Genomic DNA, 18,317 nt, shown 5'->3' with positions numbered 1-18,317 from the left:
CACCGACCCCCACACCCACATCCTCACCCTCACCATCACCCACATCCTCACCTGCACACCCCACATCCACACCCACTCACCACCACACCACAACCTGCACACTCATTCCTCTCCTCTCCTCTCCCCCCCTCCCCCTCTCATCCAATCTAAGCCGCACCAACCCTACCTGAACCCCTATCGTGAAGGAAAGGCAACATGAACAGAATAGTATTTGCTGACAACTTGTTTTACTGTAGGGTGGATCAACAGGAGAGAGAGCTCTGACAGCCTTCATCTACATAGCACTAAAGGAGAGTGAGAGCTTCCTGGCTGAAACGGTAGGTGATGTCAGTTGTGACGCTATTCCAGGTCAAGATTGTTATAGGTCCCCAGTATATGCTTGTTGAAAGATTCGACCAAATTCTGTGGGAAATCAGGTTTGGGGAACTGGCCTTTTCCAGATATGTTAATATTGCTCATGAAATCATTCAACTGGCTCGATGATTGACAGGCAGCCATAAGTAACACAAACAGTTGAAATAAACAGGTAATAGTGGAGCTATACAAGTGCAGGAGCACATGATTTATGAACTGAGATTGTGCATAGTATTGATTTGGTCTGATTTACTGCATGAATGTCATATCTTTCAATCTAGCCAAGCTTTCAGATATTCTAATGCTTCAATGTGCAATGAAATATATGGATAAATGGATAAATCTGTTGTCTCATCACCAACATCAGTGTATCATCGCCATTCTAATATGACAAATACAGAGGTACAGATAAGCTGCGCATATCTGCATAAATTACGCAAATATTTATGTGAAAACTCAATTCCTATTAAGTCTATTGCGTACAAGTACGCTTGAATTTTGGTAAATACTCAATAAATGTGATCTCACATGCGTACACACAAAAATGTCAAATCTTAGTTTGTGTACCGGTGGATAGATGCAATAACTGAGGTATATTTGAGAGGTTCTATTTCAGGATATGGACTTGACAACTTGCAGTCCTTCTTATCGTTTCTCATATTACAGATCAAATATAAATAACAAACACTAAAATTTAAACTTTATTATATTTTTAAAATTTTTGGAAAATGGCAAAATACCCATTTGAGTTTTGAGTGAAATGAGTACAATTTATTTGGTTACTCAAAGGAAAATTTGAGATGAACACAAGCAAGTACATAACTCAATGACCTAAATAGTTATCTGTAGCTCTGCAAATAGCCTGGGCCCTGACAGTACCACTGAGTCATTTCAGGAGTGACATCATCCTTTGCACATCTCCTAGTTTCTTCCAATACACTACCTCTATTACATGACAGCCATTATATATGTGTAACATCAGTGCTCACAATATACAATCTGGGGATTTTTAACACATGTATCGCTTCATTTTTAGCTCTCAGGGTCAATAGGGAGGGCTAGTTGTCGTAGCATTTGTTCGTCATACAGATGACCTGGGTGTCCCCCGCCATGATAATGCTGGAATAAGAGCAGCAAAACTAAGTGATTCAGTAAGCTGTCAACAGTCCACATGGCAGACTCAGTCATGCTGAGTGGAAACTTGTCACACTGGATCAATTCAACTTCCTGGCAGATTGTCTTGCACAGAAGAACCCATGTAATTCTGACAGAATGCCCTCTCCATCCGGAAGTGTTCAGTTGGATTACAGTAGAGAGGACTCCTCATCTAGATCTCTTTACCACTTGCCTACGCCACAGACTCCCAACTTGTGTGCATTTGGTACCAGACACAAGCTCTGGAAGTGGACACTCTATCATATTTGCTAACACATTCCTTCCTTTGTCTGTCACAGACAGATTCATCTATATCAGTGTGACTAGAAGAGACTGATAGCCCTGTCTTGGCCAATCAGGGCTCTGTACCTGTCATTTGTATATAGAACAACCCCTCAAGTTGTCAGAACATCACAATTTTTGCACTCAACCCAAATCAAACAGAGTTTATGGCAATCTTCATTGCCTCCTTTGATTATCATGTCCAAGACACAGGATTCTATGGGGTTTTTTAATTGGGCCTTAGAAAAACCTATTGGAGTTGTTGTAACAGAAAGGTGTTTGTTTAATATAGCTGAAGGCTGGTTCACTGTTTATTGAATGAAATGGATTAATGAAATGGAATGGCAGGATTAATGCTGGAAACTATTTTAAACTCTTCTCACTCACTTCCACATACCTGCTGTTGAAGGACAAGTCTTCCCTGACCAGAGCTGTGACCTACCTAGAAGGCCTGGTTGACAGCAACCAACTGACCGGCACATACGAGATGGCCATTGTAGCATACGCCCTGACGCTTGCTGGCAGTACTCGTGCCGCACCGGACTGCTGAGTAAACTAGAAGGTACATAGCTATACATCTGGTATAGTCTGGCAGAAAACTTTTTGTGACAGTGTTTGGTCACTTTACTCAAAAACTACAAGTACAATCCTATTTTTCTAATTTGGCATGATGCTTAATAATTGTTCTACCATTGTGAATTTTGAATTTCATGATTTATGATTTAATGATAATTAAATATAAGCTATTATTATGTCAAGACACAGTAACATCTTAAATGTCAAGGGCGTTAGGCAACTAATCGGAACAGCTACCTGGCCATGCAAATGTAGTGACACCATGCACATTTGCATGGCCAGGTAGCTCTTCCGATTATTCTCCTAAAACTGACTTGAATATGAAAACAGCATAAAGACATATTCACTTCCTCACTCTTAGTGTTTCACAATTTAAGGTCAAACCAAGCCATGGGAGGAGACGGTTGAGCCGGTCAATAGTGGTGGTAAAATGATGGGCCGTCAATTCATATATCACCCACCTCAGGCCGCAGCAAGTGACATCGAGACCTGGTCATACGTTCTTCTGGCATACGCTCATGGACAGCAGCTTGCTGAGGGCAGGCCATACATGAAGTGGCTTCTGACGCAACAGAGTGGAAATGGGGGATTCCGCTCCACTCAGGTCTGTACAGATTGTGTGCCCACGGTGATTGATACAGGTGTGATTGTGTTCCCATGGGGATTGATACAGGTGTGACAGTGCTTGATACAGGTGTGATTATGTGCCCACGGTGATTGATACAGGTGTGACAGTGCTTGATACAGGTGTGATTATGTGCCAACTGTGATTGATACAGCTGTGATTGTGTGCCCACGATGATTGATACAGGTGTGATTGTGTGCCCATGGTGATTGGTACAGGTGTGATTGTGTGCCCATGGTGATTGATACAGGTGTGATTGTGTGCCCACGGTGATTGATACAGGTGTGATTGTGTGCCCATGGTGATTGGTACAGGTGTGATTGTGTGCCCATGGTGATTGGTACAGGTGTGATTGTGTGCCCATGGTGATTGGTACAGGTGTGATTGTGTGCCCACGATGATTGATAAAGGTGTGATTGTGTGCCCATGGTGATTGATACAGGTGTGATTGTGTGCCCATGGTGATTGATACAGGTGTGATTGTGTGCCCATGGTGATTGGTACAGGTGTGATTGTGTGCCCATGGTGATTGATACAGCTGTGATTGTGTGCCCACGGTGATTGATAAAGGTGTGATTGTGTGCCCACGGTGATTGATACAGGTGTGACAGTGATTGATACAGCTGTGATTGTGTGCCCACAGTGATTCATGCAGCTGTGATTGTGTGCCCACAGTGATTGATACAGGTGTGATTGTGTGCCCACGGTGATTGATAAAGCTGTGATTGTGTGCCAACGGTGATTGATAAAGGTGTGATTGTGTGCCCAACGGTGATTGATACAGGTGTGACAGTGATTGATACAGCTGTGATTGTGTGCCCACGGTGATTGATACAGCTGTGATTGTGTGCCAACGGTGATTGATAAAGGTGTGATTGTGTGCCCACGGTGATTGATACAGGTGTGATGACGGTGATACAGCTGTGATTTGTGCCCACGGTGATTGATAAAGCTGTGATTGTGTGCCCAGGGTGATTGATAAAGGTGTGATTGTGTGCCCAGGGTGATTGATACAGGTGTGACAGTGATTGATACAGGTGTGATTGTGTGCCCACGGTGATTGATAAAGCTGTGATTGTGTGCCCACGGTGATTGATAAAGGTGTGATTGTGTGCCCAGGGTGATTGATACAGGTGTGACAGTGATTGATACAGCTGTGATTGTGTGCCCACAGTGATTCATGCAGCTGTGATTGTGTGCCCACAGTGATTGATACAGCTGTGATTGTGTGCCCAGGGTGATTGATACAGGTGTGATTGTGTGCCCACGGTGATTGATAAAGGTGTGATTGTGTGCCCAGGGTGATTGATACAGCTGTGATTGTGTGCCCACGGTGATTGATACAGGTGTGATTGTGTGCCCACGGTGATTGATAAAGGTGTGATTGTGTGCCCAGGGTGATTGATACAGGTGTGACAGTGATTGATACAGCTGTGATTGTGTGCCCACAGTGATTCATGCAGCTGTGATTGTGTGCCCACGGTGATTGATACAGGTGTGATTGTGTGCCCACGGTGATTGATAAAGCTGTGATTGTGTGCCAACGGTGATTGATAAAGGTGTGATTGGGTGCCCACAGTGATTGATACAGGTGTGATTGTGTGCCCACGGTGATTGATACAGCTGTGATTGGGTGCCCACAGTGATTGATACAGCTGTGATTGTGTGCCCACGGTGATTGATACAGGTGTGATTGTGTGCCCAGGGTGATTGATACAGGTGTGATTGTGTGCCCACAGTGATTCATGCAGCTGTGATTGTGTGCCCAGGGTGATTGATACAGGTGTGATTGTGTGCCCAGGGTGATTGATACAGGTGTGATTGGGTGCCCACGGTGCCAATAATTATTAAGGCAAAGCCAATTTGTGTGCCGGTTTGTTCCAAACCTGATTGATAGAGATCTGGTTAGTGAGAGGCCATTTGAAATAGGAGTGAGGATCTGCTGAGATTAAGCAGGGGTGACAAAGTTTGACGTAGTCCTAAGACTAATCTCACCGGTACTCTCATCACTTCTGCTGTGAAAGTTATCTACTTAAATCGATGTTGTGTCTCTGTTATTGTCAAATGATTGATACGATTGATGCATGCATGGATCTTGTGAAAATAGTCCTGCCAGTGTCATTATTGCACTGGGGCTGTGGGGTAGCCTAGTGGTTAAAGCCCTCACTCGTCACACTGAAGACCCAGGTTCGATTCCCTACATGGGTACAATGTGTGAAGCCCATTTCTGGTGATATTGCCGTGATATTGCTGGAATATTGCTAAAAGCGGCTTAAGACTGCACACATGCACTCACTCACTCACTCACTCCCACCATATTGCTGGAATGTTGCTGGGTGCCGCGTAAAACTAAACTCACTCACTCACTCACTCATTATTGCACAGATTTCGTCACATGTTTTCTACAGTGATCTAATGCAGCTAAAATGAGAACATTAATGTTTCTGATCTAGGACACTGTGATAGGACTATCAGCCCTAGCGGAGTACGCAGCCCTGGTATACACCTCGCCTCAGACTGAGATCTCACTGACCGTCAAGGCCAACGCTGAATCTGGCACAGAGTCCAAGGTGTTCATGGTCCAGAAGAATAAATTGCTGTTGCTGCAATCCTATGTGGTCTGTATCACTCTCTTCTTCTGCATGGAATAGCAGTCCTTGCCAAACCCGTGAAGATCCAGTTTTAGAATTGGTCTTTATAGAATAGCAGTGCTTGTCAAATCCGTGAAGATCCAGTTTTGCAATTGGTCTTTATAGAATAACAGTGTTTGGCAAACCCGTGAAGATCCAGTTTTAGAATTGGTCTTTATGGAATAACAGTGCTTGTCATACCCGTGAAGATCCAGTTTTAGAATTGGTTTTTACAGAATAGCCGTGTGAAGATCCTTGAATTGTTTTTACAGAATGGCAGTACCAAACCCGTGAAGATCCTGTCAAAGGCTAAGGCACCAGGCTAGTAATCCAGCGAGCTTGAGGTGCAGGGATCGAGCCCACCTGTGACCGGGTGTAAAAACCTTGGAGTCAACTTTCTGTCCAGACTCTTTCAATGTTGTCACAACCCCTAGTGTACAGTTACACAACCCTGTGCACTTAAAAGAACCCACTAATCCGTTGGTATATGACCAGATGGTGGCCACATGAATACGTGCAAACACCTAGTTGCGGGTACAGCAACGTGCAGTAAACTTGGACAAAGTACTGTGACTATGTGTCCCAGTCAACCCAGCTGTGACTGGGTACCTCGTAAGGATGTGAAAGCCACATTAACTCAGTGTGCCTAGTGGCTGCAAGAGTTGTATACTCCCCAGGGAGTTGAGATTGACATCCTATGATCGAGGAAAAAAAAAGCCTGTGAGCAGCCTAGCTGGAACTTGGTGCTATAAAAATAGATGATAATAATAAATAATAATAAAAACCTGTGAAGATCCAGTTTTAGAATTGGTGTTTACAAAATAGCAGTGCTTATCAAACCCGTCAAGATCCAGTTTTAGAATTGGTCTTTATGGAATAACAGTGCTTGTCATACCCATGAAGATCCAGTTTTAGAATTGGTCTTTATAGAATAGCAGTCCTTGTCAAACACGTGAAGATCCTGTTTTGCTATTGGTCTTTATGGAATCGCAGTGCTTGTCAAACCCGTGAACATCGGGTTTAGACTTGGTCTAAAGGTTCGGGTGGTCAGGCTCGCTCACTTGATTCACACATGTTATCTTATTCCAGTGGCATTAATATTCATGCTGTTCATCACTGGATTGTCTGGTCTAGACTAAATTATTTACAGATCACCTCCATATAGCTATATTGCTAAATGCTGTGTTAAGCAACAAACAAAGAACAACATACTTGTCAAACTTATTGTCAAACGTCTTATTCCTTTTTTCAGTAAAACTATTTACGTCTGGAGCCCCTGTATATTACTTTCTTGTCCATCTAAAGTTTCACCAGATTGCCCACTTACTTGATTATCATCCAACACTGGTCCACTAGTGGTGTAGTAGGACTCTCCAATTTGTAACCAATGAAATGGCATGGAATCACTTTCAATGTATTTGGTAATGAATCTTGTATTTGCAGTTTCCAAAAGACACTACATCTCTTGAACTGACTGCCACAGGAATGGGCTTGGCTGTTGTCAAGGTAACAACATTGCTGCATTTACATCATTGTTGTACTTAGTACTGAGGTGATAGTGATAAAAAAACAAATAACACTAGCATGTTATAGGAATAATCTGTGAATGGCTGCTAACAATATGTTACTTGTGTTAAGCATGGAATATATTCTTCTCTATGCAGCCTAATAGCAGTTGGCTGCACAGGTATAGGGTTTGCCAGTTGTACACGGTCTGAAGATCAGTGTATGACTGTGTGTAAAGCCCAATTTTTAAACTTATCCTATCTCACGCCTTGTACTCTCTCTCTCTTATGTCGACCTTAGAATGGAAGCATGTTGTTTACAATAAAGTTGAACAAAGTTTCTGACCTCTTTGATCCTCTCGCCCGAACCCTTCTTACTGCACTTCTCGGACGTCTGGGCAGCTTCCAAAGCATGGAACACGGCCTCCGGTTGGTCACGTGACTCCCCTGTCTAGTCATACTCTTTCTTGTCGTATACGAGTGCAGATGTGTTTGTTACTCTGTCATTGGATCACACCCGGCATTTATGGGTAAAGACAGGTCTTCAAGAAAATGCAAAGTTTGTGATAAGTGCAGGAAGAACTACTCTTCTGCGAATCCTCATCCATTATGCAATGACTGTCTGGGTTCATGTGCATGGACTAAAAGACACCAAATAGATTTTGTTTAGACAGACGTATTAAGAAAGCTCATTGGACATCCCCTTCGCCAGAGCAGGATGACTTCCTTGATACCTCATCTGACGCATACCTCTCGGACGTTTCCACCAGACATCAGTCTATGGTTTTGTCTAGCGTTGTTGTGGTGGGTCACTCACTAGATTAACCTGCCTTGATGTTACCTCCATCTTCACCTTCTACTATGGACGTCACTAGAGGATCGGCATTATCCTCCTTTACTCAGCTCAGCGTGGATTCAGGACACATCCCAGGAGCAGGCAATCCCATCGTCATGACAAGTGTCAATCTCTACAGCATTCTGCATGGGATCAACGTACTCCCCGGCATCGATGAACCCATCAACGACAGTCTTCTCTGCACCTTTGGCGGTCTTTCAGGGATCTTGGATCCCACCTTCAGCACTTTAAGCAGGATCAGCGAATTTCCAGGGATTGTCTTTTCCTCCAGCACCATTGTTCCCGACACAGTCATCGTTCCTACGGGGATTGGCTATCCCGCCTCCTTTAATGCTGTACCCAGGATCAGTGAATCTACCAGGATCAGTGCTACAGCCTTTCCTTCTCCATTGGCCATCCTGTCGGGATCAGTGACCCCACCTCCTTCGATGCTATATCCAGGATCGGCGGATTGCCTGGGATCAAGGATACCGCTTGCAATTACACCTTCGGCGACTCTACCGGGTCCCATCTACATCGATCTCCACTACATTCTGGTGATCTTGTCTGGACTTCTTTACCTCCATTGTCTTCTTCTGCAACTACTCAACTACATCAGCAATGCCTCCGGATTCAGTGACTCCCTCCCGCTCGATGATCCCTACTACTCAGACCATACCGCCAGTTTTGTGGATCTTTACACACACAACCTCCGTAGACTTGCTTTCGCCCTTTGTTATGACATTGAGGGATCTTTCCTCCATCACCTTCCCTCCCAGGCGATGCATCAGTCAGTTGGCAGCCTCCTTGGATGCATGGTTTGCTACTCTCAAGAGTGTCAAGGATGCTTTCTCAGCTCCTAAATTCTACTTGGCTGATTCTGAAAATCTGGTGAGGTGAGACAGCTGCTGATCTTGCGAATGATAACAACATTTACTCGGGACGCCCATTCCCTGGGAGGTTTTGTGCTGTGTAAGTCAAGGGGTTTGTAAAAAGAGAGAGAGATAGAGAACTTTCAATTCTTGGTGAAACCTTATCGTCAATATAAAACAGTTTAAGGTAGATGTCTTAGTGTGATCTGCATTACTGAGAAATAGATTTTAAAAAACACCTTGTTACTGAGAAACTAACTTTAGAAAAATCAGCTTCTTACTTTCAGTGTTGATTGCTAGAGAGGTTTTCTAACACTGCATCCCCTTGGATGCTACTCTGCCTGTGTTGAGTCAACATAAGGGATACACATAGAATGTCAACGTAATGCATACCACGCCATTGTATAGCTTGTCACACAGTCCTCTGCTCCAGGGGTATTTCCATTTTCTACAGAAATCTGTATCAAAATACATATACATGCCAGTTTTTCTCAAGCTTGTATTTAAATTTCCTGCAGAAATCCATTTAAAAACGCATATACCTGCCAAATTTTCTCAAGCTTGTGTTTCCATTTCCTGCAGAAATCTGTTTCAAAACACATATACATGCCAAATTTTCTCAAGCAGAAATCTGTTTCAAAACACATATACATGCCAAATTTTCTCAAGCTTGTGTTTCCATTTCCTGCAGAAATCTGTTTCAAAACACATATACATGCCAAATTTTCTCAAGCTTGTGTTTCCATTTCCTGCAGAAATCTGTTTCAAAACACATATACATGCCAAATTTTCTCAAGCTTGTCTAGCTCTAATGTTCATCTGTGGTCGTAGACTTTGACAATGGCTGCTTTACCACTTTCAGATTCTGTGGCAGTACAACACAAATACCACTGTTGTGAAGAAGACCAATACTACAGAGATTGATGTGTCAGTTGTGACATACAAACTCCAAGAGAATCTCTACAATCTGAAGGGATGTTTCAGGTAAAGCTGACATGTAGGGATGATGAGTACATATATACATAACGAGTTGTATGACTGGTGGAGACTTGGATCCTGACTCACATCACTTGTGTATATGCTTCATGTTAGTCAATTGACTTGCATTGATCTTTCAGCTCCCAACAGTCTAACCTGGGCATGACCGTGGTGTCATTTGAGATGCCGACAATGTCGTCACTGGCTAATGAAGACATGCTGGCTGGAAATAGAGACGTCAAGCGTGTTGACAATGATGGCGATCATGTTCATCTCTATTTCAATGAGGTCAGCATTTTAGCATAGCATATCATATCAGTATGGGAATTCCAAGCTTAGAATAGGTCGGCAGAGACCAATTGTTATAGCTTGTAGGGCTGTGATGATGCATTGAACTATGGATGCATTGCAATTGTTGAGTCTCCAATAGCAATTAATCAATGGTAGATACTGAAAAAACTGTCCATGCATCGATAGTATGTGTGACTATCAATAGCTTAGTAATTGACTTCCGTTGATAAATGCTCAGTGCAAAATACAGGATGTTTGGGTGCAGACTTGCAGCTTCATTGAGTTTATGTTTCAACTACCAACTCTGTGGTGTAGTGGTTAGAGCATCCGCCCAGAGAGCGGAAGGTCGCAGGTTCGATCCCGACTGCGTCATACCAAAAGACGTTAAAATATGGTACTTGTTGGTCCCTTCCTTTATGGCATTAATGGGTACAACAAGGACTAGTCGGCTCGGAGTCAGTATAATGTGTCTGAGTGGGGTATCTCAGTGGGCTAGCACTATAAAACCAGCTTCAGTCTGGGCTAGTACAAGCAGCCGCACATACACATACACACGCATGCACATCATCATATGAGCGAAATATTCTCAAGCACGACGTTAAACCCAATTTCACCTCACCTCACCTTATGTTTCAACTGTTTATTTGATCTGGATTTCAAGTTTCTTGTCAGTTATTAAAAGAGACTGAAACTACTTCAACCTGCTTTTATTTCATATAAACTATACAATCATTTGGGAAAAAACTTCAAATGAGACAATTCTAATAAAACTATTGTAATGGTATTGGAATAGTTGGTCTAGATAGACTATCGCTGTCGTAATAGTTGTTTTCCCCTCAATAGTCACCCTTGATAGCCTGATCAGAGGATCAGACTCATCGTACTTGAGTGATGTCAGATTATCCTCATTAATCAAATGAGACTCAATTACCTAGCTGGAATATTGCTGAGTGGGGTGTGAGGCAACAACACATGCATGTATGTATGTACATAAACAAGAGATTTCTTCATAGACATACTATATAGACTTTTGAATTTTGATTATATTAGTGTTCAGATATTGCGATAATTTAAAAACGACACACAATGTATTTGTTTGTATTTAGAATAACCATGGCTACAGCAATCTAAGGTGTTAAAGTTGTTCAGCACTTGTCTACCTGTGTCTTACATGAAACAGTTTCTGCCTTCAGCCCCGCAAGGAACCTCAGTGTGTGGACGTCCACGTCAGGAGAGATGCCCCTGTGGCCAACCTGCAGGCAGCCTCCATGAAAGCAGTCGCATACTACCAGCCAGGTACGTGGTTACTTGTACTCTGTCGCATACTACCAGCCAGGTACTTGGTTACTTGTACTTTGTCATATACTACCAGCCAGGTACGTGGTTACTTGTACTTTGTCATATACTACCAGCCAGGTACATGGTTACTTGTACTCTGTCGCATACTACCAGCCAGGTACGTGGTTACTTGTACTTTGTCATATACTACCAGCCAGGTACGTGGTTACTTGTACTCTGTCGCATACTACCAGCCAGGTACATGGTTACTTGTACTCTGTCGCATACTACCAGCCAGGTACTTGGTTACTTGTACTCTGTCGTATACTACCAGCCAGGTACTTTGTTACTTGTACTCTGTCGTATACTACCAGCCAGGTACTTGGTTACTTTTACTCTGTCATATACTACCAGCAAGGTACTTGGTTACTTGTACTCTGTCGTATACTACCAGCAAGGTACTTGGTTACTTGTACTCTGTCGTATACTACCAGCCAGGTACTTGGTTACTTGTACTCTGTCGTATACTACCAGCCAGGTACTTGGTTACTTGTACTTTGTCATATACTACCAGCCAGGTACGTGGTTACTTGTACTCTGTCGCACACTACCAGCCAGGTACTTGGTTACTTGTAATCTGTCGTATACTACCAGCCAGGTACCTGGTTACTTGTACTTTGTCGTATACTACCAGCCAGGTACTTGGTTACTTGTACTCTGTTGCATACTACCAGCCAGGTACTTGGTTACTTGTACTCTGTCGTATACTACCAGCCAGGTACTTGGTTACTTGTACTCTGTCATATACTACCAGCCAGGTACTTGGTTACTTGTACTCTGTCATATACTTCCAGCCAGGTACTTGGTTACTTGTACTCTGTCGTATACTACCAGCCAGGTACTTGGCTACTTGTACTCTGTGGTATACTACCAGCCTGGTACTTGGTTAATTGTACTGTCGCATACTACCAGCCAGGTACTTGGTTACTTGTACTCTGTCATATACTACCAGCCAGGTACTTGGTTAATTGTACTGTCGCATACTACCAGCCAGGTACTTGGTTACTTGTACTCTGTCATATACTACAAGCCAGGAACTTGGTTACTTGTACTCTGTCGTATACTACCAGCCAGGTACTTGGTTACTTGTACTTTGTCGTATACTACCAGCCAGGTACTTGGTTACTTGTACTCTGTCATATACTACCAGCCAGGTACATGGTTACTTGTACTCTGTCATATACTACCAGCCAGGTACTTGGTTACTTGTACTCTGTCCCATACTACCAGCCAGGTACTTGGTTACTTGTACTCTGTCGTCATACTACCAGCCAGGTACTTGGTTACTTGTACTCTGTCACATACTACCAGCCAGGTACTTGGTTACTTGTACTCTGTCGTATACTACCAGCCAGGTACTTGGTTACTTGTACTCTGTCCCTGTCCCATACTACCAGCCAGGTACTTGGTTACTTTACTTGTACTCTGTCATCATCTTTATACTACCAGCCAGGTACCTGGTTACTTGTACTCTGTCACATACTACCAGCCAGGTACTTGGTTACTTGTACTCTGTCGTATGCTACCAGCCAGGTACTTGGTTAATTGTACTGTCGTATGCTACCAGCCAGGTAGGATATTACCATCTTGACATACTCCAGGACGTACTCTGTTGTGTATTACCAGCCAGGTAGGATATTACCATCTTGACATACTCCAGGACGTATACTCTCTGTGGGATGAATTACAGGCTGTCCTGTCCCCAGATATGATCCTGACTGCTACATAAAACAACAGTCACCCCTTCCACTTCCAAGTAGCATCAGTGATCGACATCTTTTGACTCTCCTTACACATTACGCTGGCACCCCTTAACAATATCGACATGCTTTCTGAATAATGTTACACCTCCTGATGCATTTGTCCTCGTTTTGGTTTTCAGAAGTGGAGAAGGATGTTCTGTACACACTTGAAGAAGGTGAAGATATTTGCAGCATGTGTGGTACATCCTGCCCTTCAAGCTGCGACACCAGTGCAGCCAGCATCCAGAGACTCCACAGCTTCCTCCTTGCAGGTGTCATCTGCCTCCTCCTCAGCCTCATTCTGGCCCTGTAACCATGGAAACAGCTCAGTGATTCATGACAAGGAGACAGCAGGGGTTGCACATGATGAAGAACTTGATAAATTCTGAAAATTTTGTGACTGCCATGTCTGTTTCTATTCATGTTCACGGTGAATTTTATTGAGTATGTGCTCCCTACGTTACGGTTCTGATAGTGTAGACGTTTTAGTCGTAATATGCTTGGTTACTTGAGAAGAGGCATTGTAAATATTCCTTTACTATCAAATACCAAGTAATCACTTTGTTTCAACCTTCAAAATGTATAAGATAGCTGATTTGAGGAAAATATTCTAAAAATTTGGATTTTATTATTATATAATCTACTGGCTGTAAATATTGGTCATGCACTGGTACTAAACTAATGGTAAAATGAAGACTCAAATTTGTTTTGTTTTAACCTTGAAACTGCTGTGCATTGCTTTAGAGATTTAAAAATAATCATAAATTTAACCATGACAACATAATGTACCACCGGTTTGAGTTTGTTTCAGCCAATTGGGCTAATAAAGACCTGGAGATAAATGTTCAATGTGGCTGCTAAAGCCTTTAGAGAAAGTGTGATCACATTTGAATTTGTGCTTGTTCACTTGGAATTGTTATAGATCAATACATATTCACCAATAGCAGGTTGTCCAGACACAGATGGCAATAAAAGAGTGAGACTTTTGTAAATTCGTACAACAAAAATGTCCTAAAGATTGATGAATCCATATCTTAAAGAGACTGACGCATTCATGTATAAAATGAAATTATGTTAATGTTTATGGTGTTTGATCAAAGAAAAGTAAAGCATTATTATTTATGTTCCTAGGCAGTAAATAGCCAAATACAATATTCAGCCATTCCATGAAGACTGTGATTAGCCATGTTCACTCTGATGGACATATCTGTTTGATATATATATGTACATATTTTTTTCTATATTTTTGACATGGTAATGGACTTTATATGAGGATCAGTGTATGAATGATTCAGAGTAATCTGTGTTCAGGATCCGTAGGCTGACAATACCATGTTAAAGTGCCGGTCACAATTTTGGATGGTGCTTATTGGCCATTTTTTCACACTTATATGTCTGTCTGAAAATATCAAAAGCATAATAATTGCTTACCTTTGTGTCTTCATTGAACAGTACTATAGTACTACATTAAACAGCACTGAGGTCATTATGATCTAATTATGACTGTGGTGTCTCTACCAGCAGTAATTGTGACTCTTCATGTCAGTAGCATGTCATCCTTCTTTCATCATGTTTGTTTCCATTAGCAGGATTGAGGAACATGGAATGAATGGCGTGCAATAATATCTTTCAAAATAACTCCTAAATACAAATATATTCATAAATATTTTCTTAGCCATGTTATGAAAAAATAATTCAGAATCAATCTATTGATGTTTTGGCCTCACCATAGAAACAATTTGAATGATTCCACTTCAGAATCTAAGGAATTATGAAAATATTGATTTGTTGTAGCTGTGTCATAAATATTGTGGTCGCATTGTTAAACAGTTCATGTGGTCATGGTGATATATGTGTCCTTTGAACTTGTACTTTGTTTGTAAACAAACTTACATGTGACCTGAATCTCCTTGTCATCAATGAGTGAGTCAGTATGGTTTTACGCTGCTGTTAGCAATATTCCAGCAATACAACCAAGTGGTTAAAGCATTCGCTCGTCACACCGAAGACCTCGGGTTCGATTCCCCACATGGGTACAATGTGTGAAGCCCATTTCTGGTGTCCCCTGCCATGATATTGCTGGAATATTGCTAAAAGTGACATAAATTAAACTCACTCACTCACTGCAGTTGTGAAAAGCTGTCTTCTTACGTTTACCAGTAAGCTGATGTATGACATTAATTCCCGGATACTACTTTCTTTTAAGATTCTGGTGCTTTATGATTTTGAACTTAAACTTTTTCCCTAAACCACATGTACAGTAACCCAGTGATGTTTCCATGTGCTGTTTTGTCTGATAACTATATGTTATTAATAGTTGATGTCAAATTGTTTCAAAGACACTTTTCATAGATGTTATGCAAACTTGCTGGTTCCCCATTGTAATTGTTAACATTTCAGCAGATTCTATGAAATTTTATACTTATCTTTTGAAACATATTTTATGCAATGCCTTTGTTTACTGTGAAATTTCATAATGAAGGTGATTTTCATGTTTGTTTTTAAGTGCCGGTTTCTACAAATTGGATTTTTAAAATGTTTTATAAGTTGAAGAATTATTGTTTCAGGAATGTATTTGGATATATTTCAACATGTGGGTTTTCTTTACACCTGCTTTTGGTGTTGTATTGTCGTTTTGTTTTCAGTACCATGCATTTTGGGGGTTGTGTTGTTTTAGAAGTGCCTTTTATGACATATCCTCACAGTGCTTTGAATAAATATTTTTACTGGAATAAACAGTTAGAGCATAATGATGGTGTGTGTTATGTTTTAGGGGCCAGTATCTTTTTAAGACACAAGAGTAAGACAATCTTTAAACTTATCCTATCTCACGGTATGCACCTCTCTTTTTCTTCTACAACCATGTGTGGAAACGTGCTGTAGGCTAAGTTGAATCAAATCTTACTGGCCTCTGACCCCCCTGACCTCTGCCCCCACTCCGATATCAGCACCTGTCAATCATCTCTATAAGCGTGCAGCTCGCTCAGATGATCATGTGACTACCTGTGCCTGTCATTCTCTTTCTTGTCGCTACGTCGTGTGGACGTGTGCTTGTCTCTAAGAAAGCTTGATTGTTGTTTCAACATGGGTAAATCAAATCGTAATGAGTAGTATACACAATGGGACCACGGGACCAGGTCCCCCCCCAATGGCTCGATTGAGCCCTTGGGAAGTCCCTAATGCAGTAGCCCCATTGTGTATACTACTACTGAGGTGCATGCAAAATTTGATGAAAATCAGTTGAATAGTTTCTGAAATATTGACTTTTAAGTGAGCATGGGGTCGGTCGGGAAAAGGCAAAATGTCCAACTTTTTGTCGTAATTAAGTCTTAATTAATCTAATGAAGTCATCGAGAGTGTTCCGAATGCCGTTTTGCTATAGCGTAACCATCTGCCGAGATGCATGCAAAATTTCATGAAAATCGGTCAAATAGTTTAGGAAATAATCACTTTTTAGTTATATACTAGGCACATAAAGAAACTGTGCATTGTCAAAATATTATCCCAGTTGATAAGTACGATAACAATGTCAAAGGTACATATAAACTTTAGTGGAGGGATCATGAGACCATAACAAGTCGGGAGAATTTCAATTGAAAAGTCAATCACAATGACGTCACGAGTCCACAATGGCCTCATGACGTTGTGCAGACGTGAGCTTTGGCATGCTATGCGTTTCAATAGCCGTTTAATTTTTTGAACGATCGCAAGGGAAGGGTTGAGCTTTCCAAAGTGACAGTATTGTGTGGCATTCATTTGCTCTGTTTCTCTTTCCCGGAATGCACGTGCAACAACGTATTGCACGTCTCAAGGACGAACCCACTGACGTCACGGAACGTGGCACGTGCATGCATGTTGGATACATGTCACTAATCTCTGAGTTTGAATCCTTATGTGTCTACACAGGTTTGATAAATTTGGATTTTAAATTTTTGTATGCACAGTTTCTTTATGTGCCTAGTATATATTATAGAGGCGAGAGGTGTTTTTAGCTGAATGAAACGCAGGTCTCGGCAGTCATCACCTCGATACCGTCTCGGGGGTTGCTTTGAGCAAGTGTGTGTGTGCGCTTGTGTCTCTCGGCTCGGCTATGATGATGCACAGCCGGCTGACTAGCGAGGCTACAGATGTCTGAAAGTGAATGAAACGCATCTCTCGGCAGTTTCCCCCCGGTTCGTCGTCTCGGTATCACTGAGCGAGCGTTTTGGGCGAGTCACATTGTGTGGCTCGTGCCCTACTGGCCGCCCAGAAGTTGGTTCGTAAATCTTCAAGAACTAGCCGAACCAAATTCCGTACCACTTCCCGATCGACTCAATCTACTGGTTCATCTGCACTCCGGCGAACTTCATTGGTCCCCGCACACGCTCCATCTTCACGCTTGCCGCATTTACATCGGTCGCTAACGGCCAAGGGCTATGCGAAGCGTGTTGCTACTGCCATCACTACACCGCATCGCACCTCCAATAGGTCACTCTACAATGACAAGTGGAAGAATTTTGAAGCGTATTGCAGGAAGAAGGGCATAACATCTCCCACTACGGCATCCCCGCAGATGGTAGCAGAGTACTTTCAGCATCTTCGAACCCCCAGAAAACTCCAAGGTTCTACGCTATCTACTTACCTGGCTGCCCTTAACACTGTTATTGCGTTGGCCTCAGGTGTGAAGGTGTCCACTGTCCCTGTTCTCCAGTCTCTCCTCAGGTGTTATAAACTTGCTGACCAATCCCGGAAGTTCCGGCCTCCAGCTTGGGATCTTTCCGTTGTGCCTGCTCATCTCACGTCAGCTGATTATGAACCTTTGGAGGAGAAAGATTTCGAACATGTCTCCTGTAAGAACTTCTTTCTCCTGGCCTTGGCTACTGCTGCCCGTATTTCCGAGTTGCACACTCTCGATGTCTCTCGGGTACGATTTGAGAGATCTAGACATACTAGAGTTTTCCTTGGTTTGCGGTGGGATTTTCTCGGTAAGAATCAGTTACCAGGACAGCCGGATCGCACGTTCACGATTCCACCGTTGTCCACTATCTTGGGCCCAGATGACATAGAAGATCTTTCCTTATGCCCGGTTCGAGCATTACAGATTTATCTAGCTGCCTCGCAGGATATCGCCACAGACTGCATAAGAGATTGTTCA

General features: G+C 42.4%; 1 protein-coding gene across 2 annotated transcripts; it reads left to right on the top strand.

The window, feature by feature from the left end:
• The first annotated feature begins 235 nt into the window (after positions 1-235).
• On the top strand, positions 236-15,933 carry LOC124268402 (CD109 antigen-like). Of its 2 annotated transcripts, XM_046703373.1 has the most exons (10): positions 236-317; positions 2,201-2,353; positions 2,745-2,971; positions 5,446-5,610; positions 7,066-7,128; positions 9,697-9,818; positions 9,953-10,100; positions 11,297-11,380; positions 12,778-12,796; positions 13,324-15,933. In XM_046703373.1, the coding sequence occupies exons 3-10, from the start codon at positions 2,798-2,800 to the stop codon at positions 13,494-13,496; spliced, it is 948 nt and encodes a 315-aa protein (XP_046559329.1). In that variant the 5' UTR covers positions 236-317; positions 2,201-2,353; positions 2,745-2,797; the 3' UTR covers positions 13,497-15,933. The 2 variants fall into 2 exon arrangements, with proteins under 2 accessions (XP_046559329.1, XP_046559328.1); XM_046703372.1 differs by lacking the exon at positions 12,778-12,796 and having other exon boundaries at positions 11,297-11,399.
• The last annotated feature ends 2,384 nt before the right edge of the window (positions 15,934-18,317 follow it).

Source organism: Haliotis rubra, unplaced genomic scaffold, assembly GCF_003918875.1.
Source record: "Haliotis rubra isolate DU_JTF1 unplaced genomic scaffold, ASM391887v1 Scf138, whole genome shotgun sequence".
NCBI lineage: Eukaryota > Metazoa > Mollusca > Gastropoda > Lepetellida > Haliotidae > Haliotis > Haliotis rubra.
This window is presented reverse-complemented; position numbering and strand designations above follow the sequence as displayed.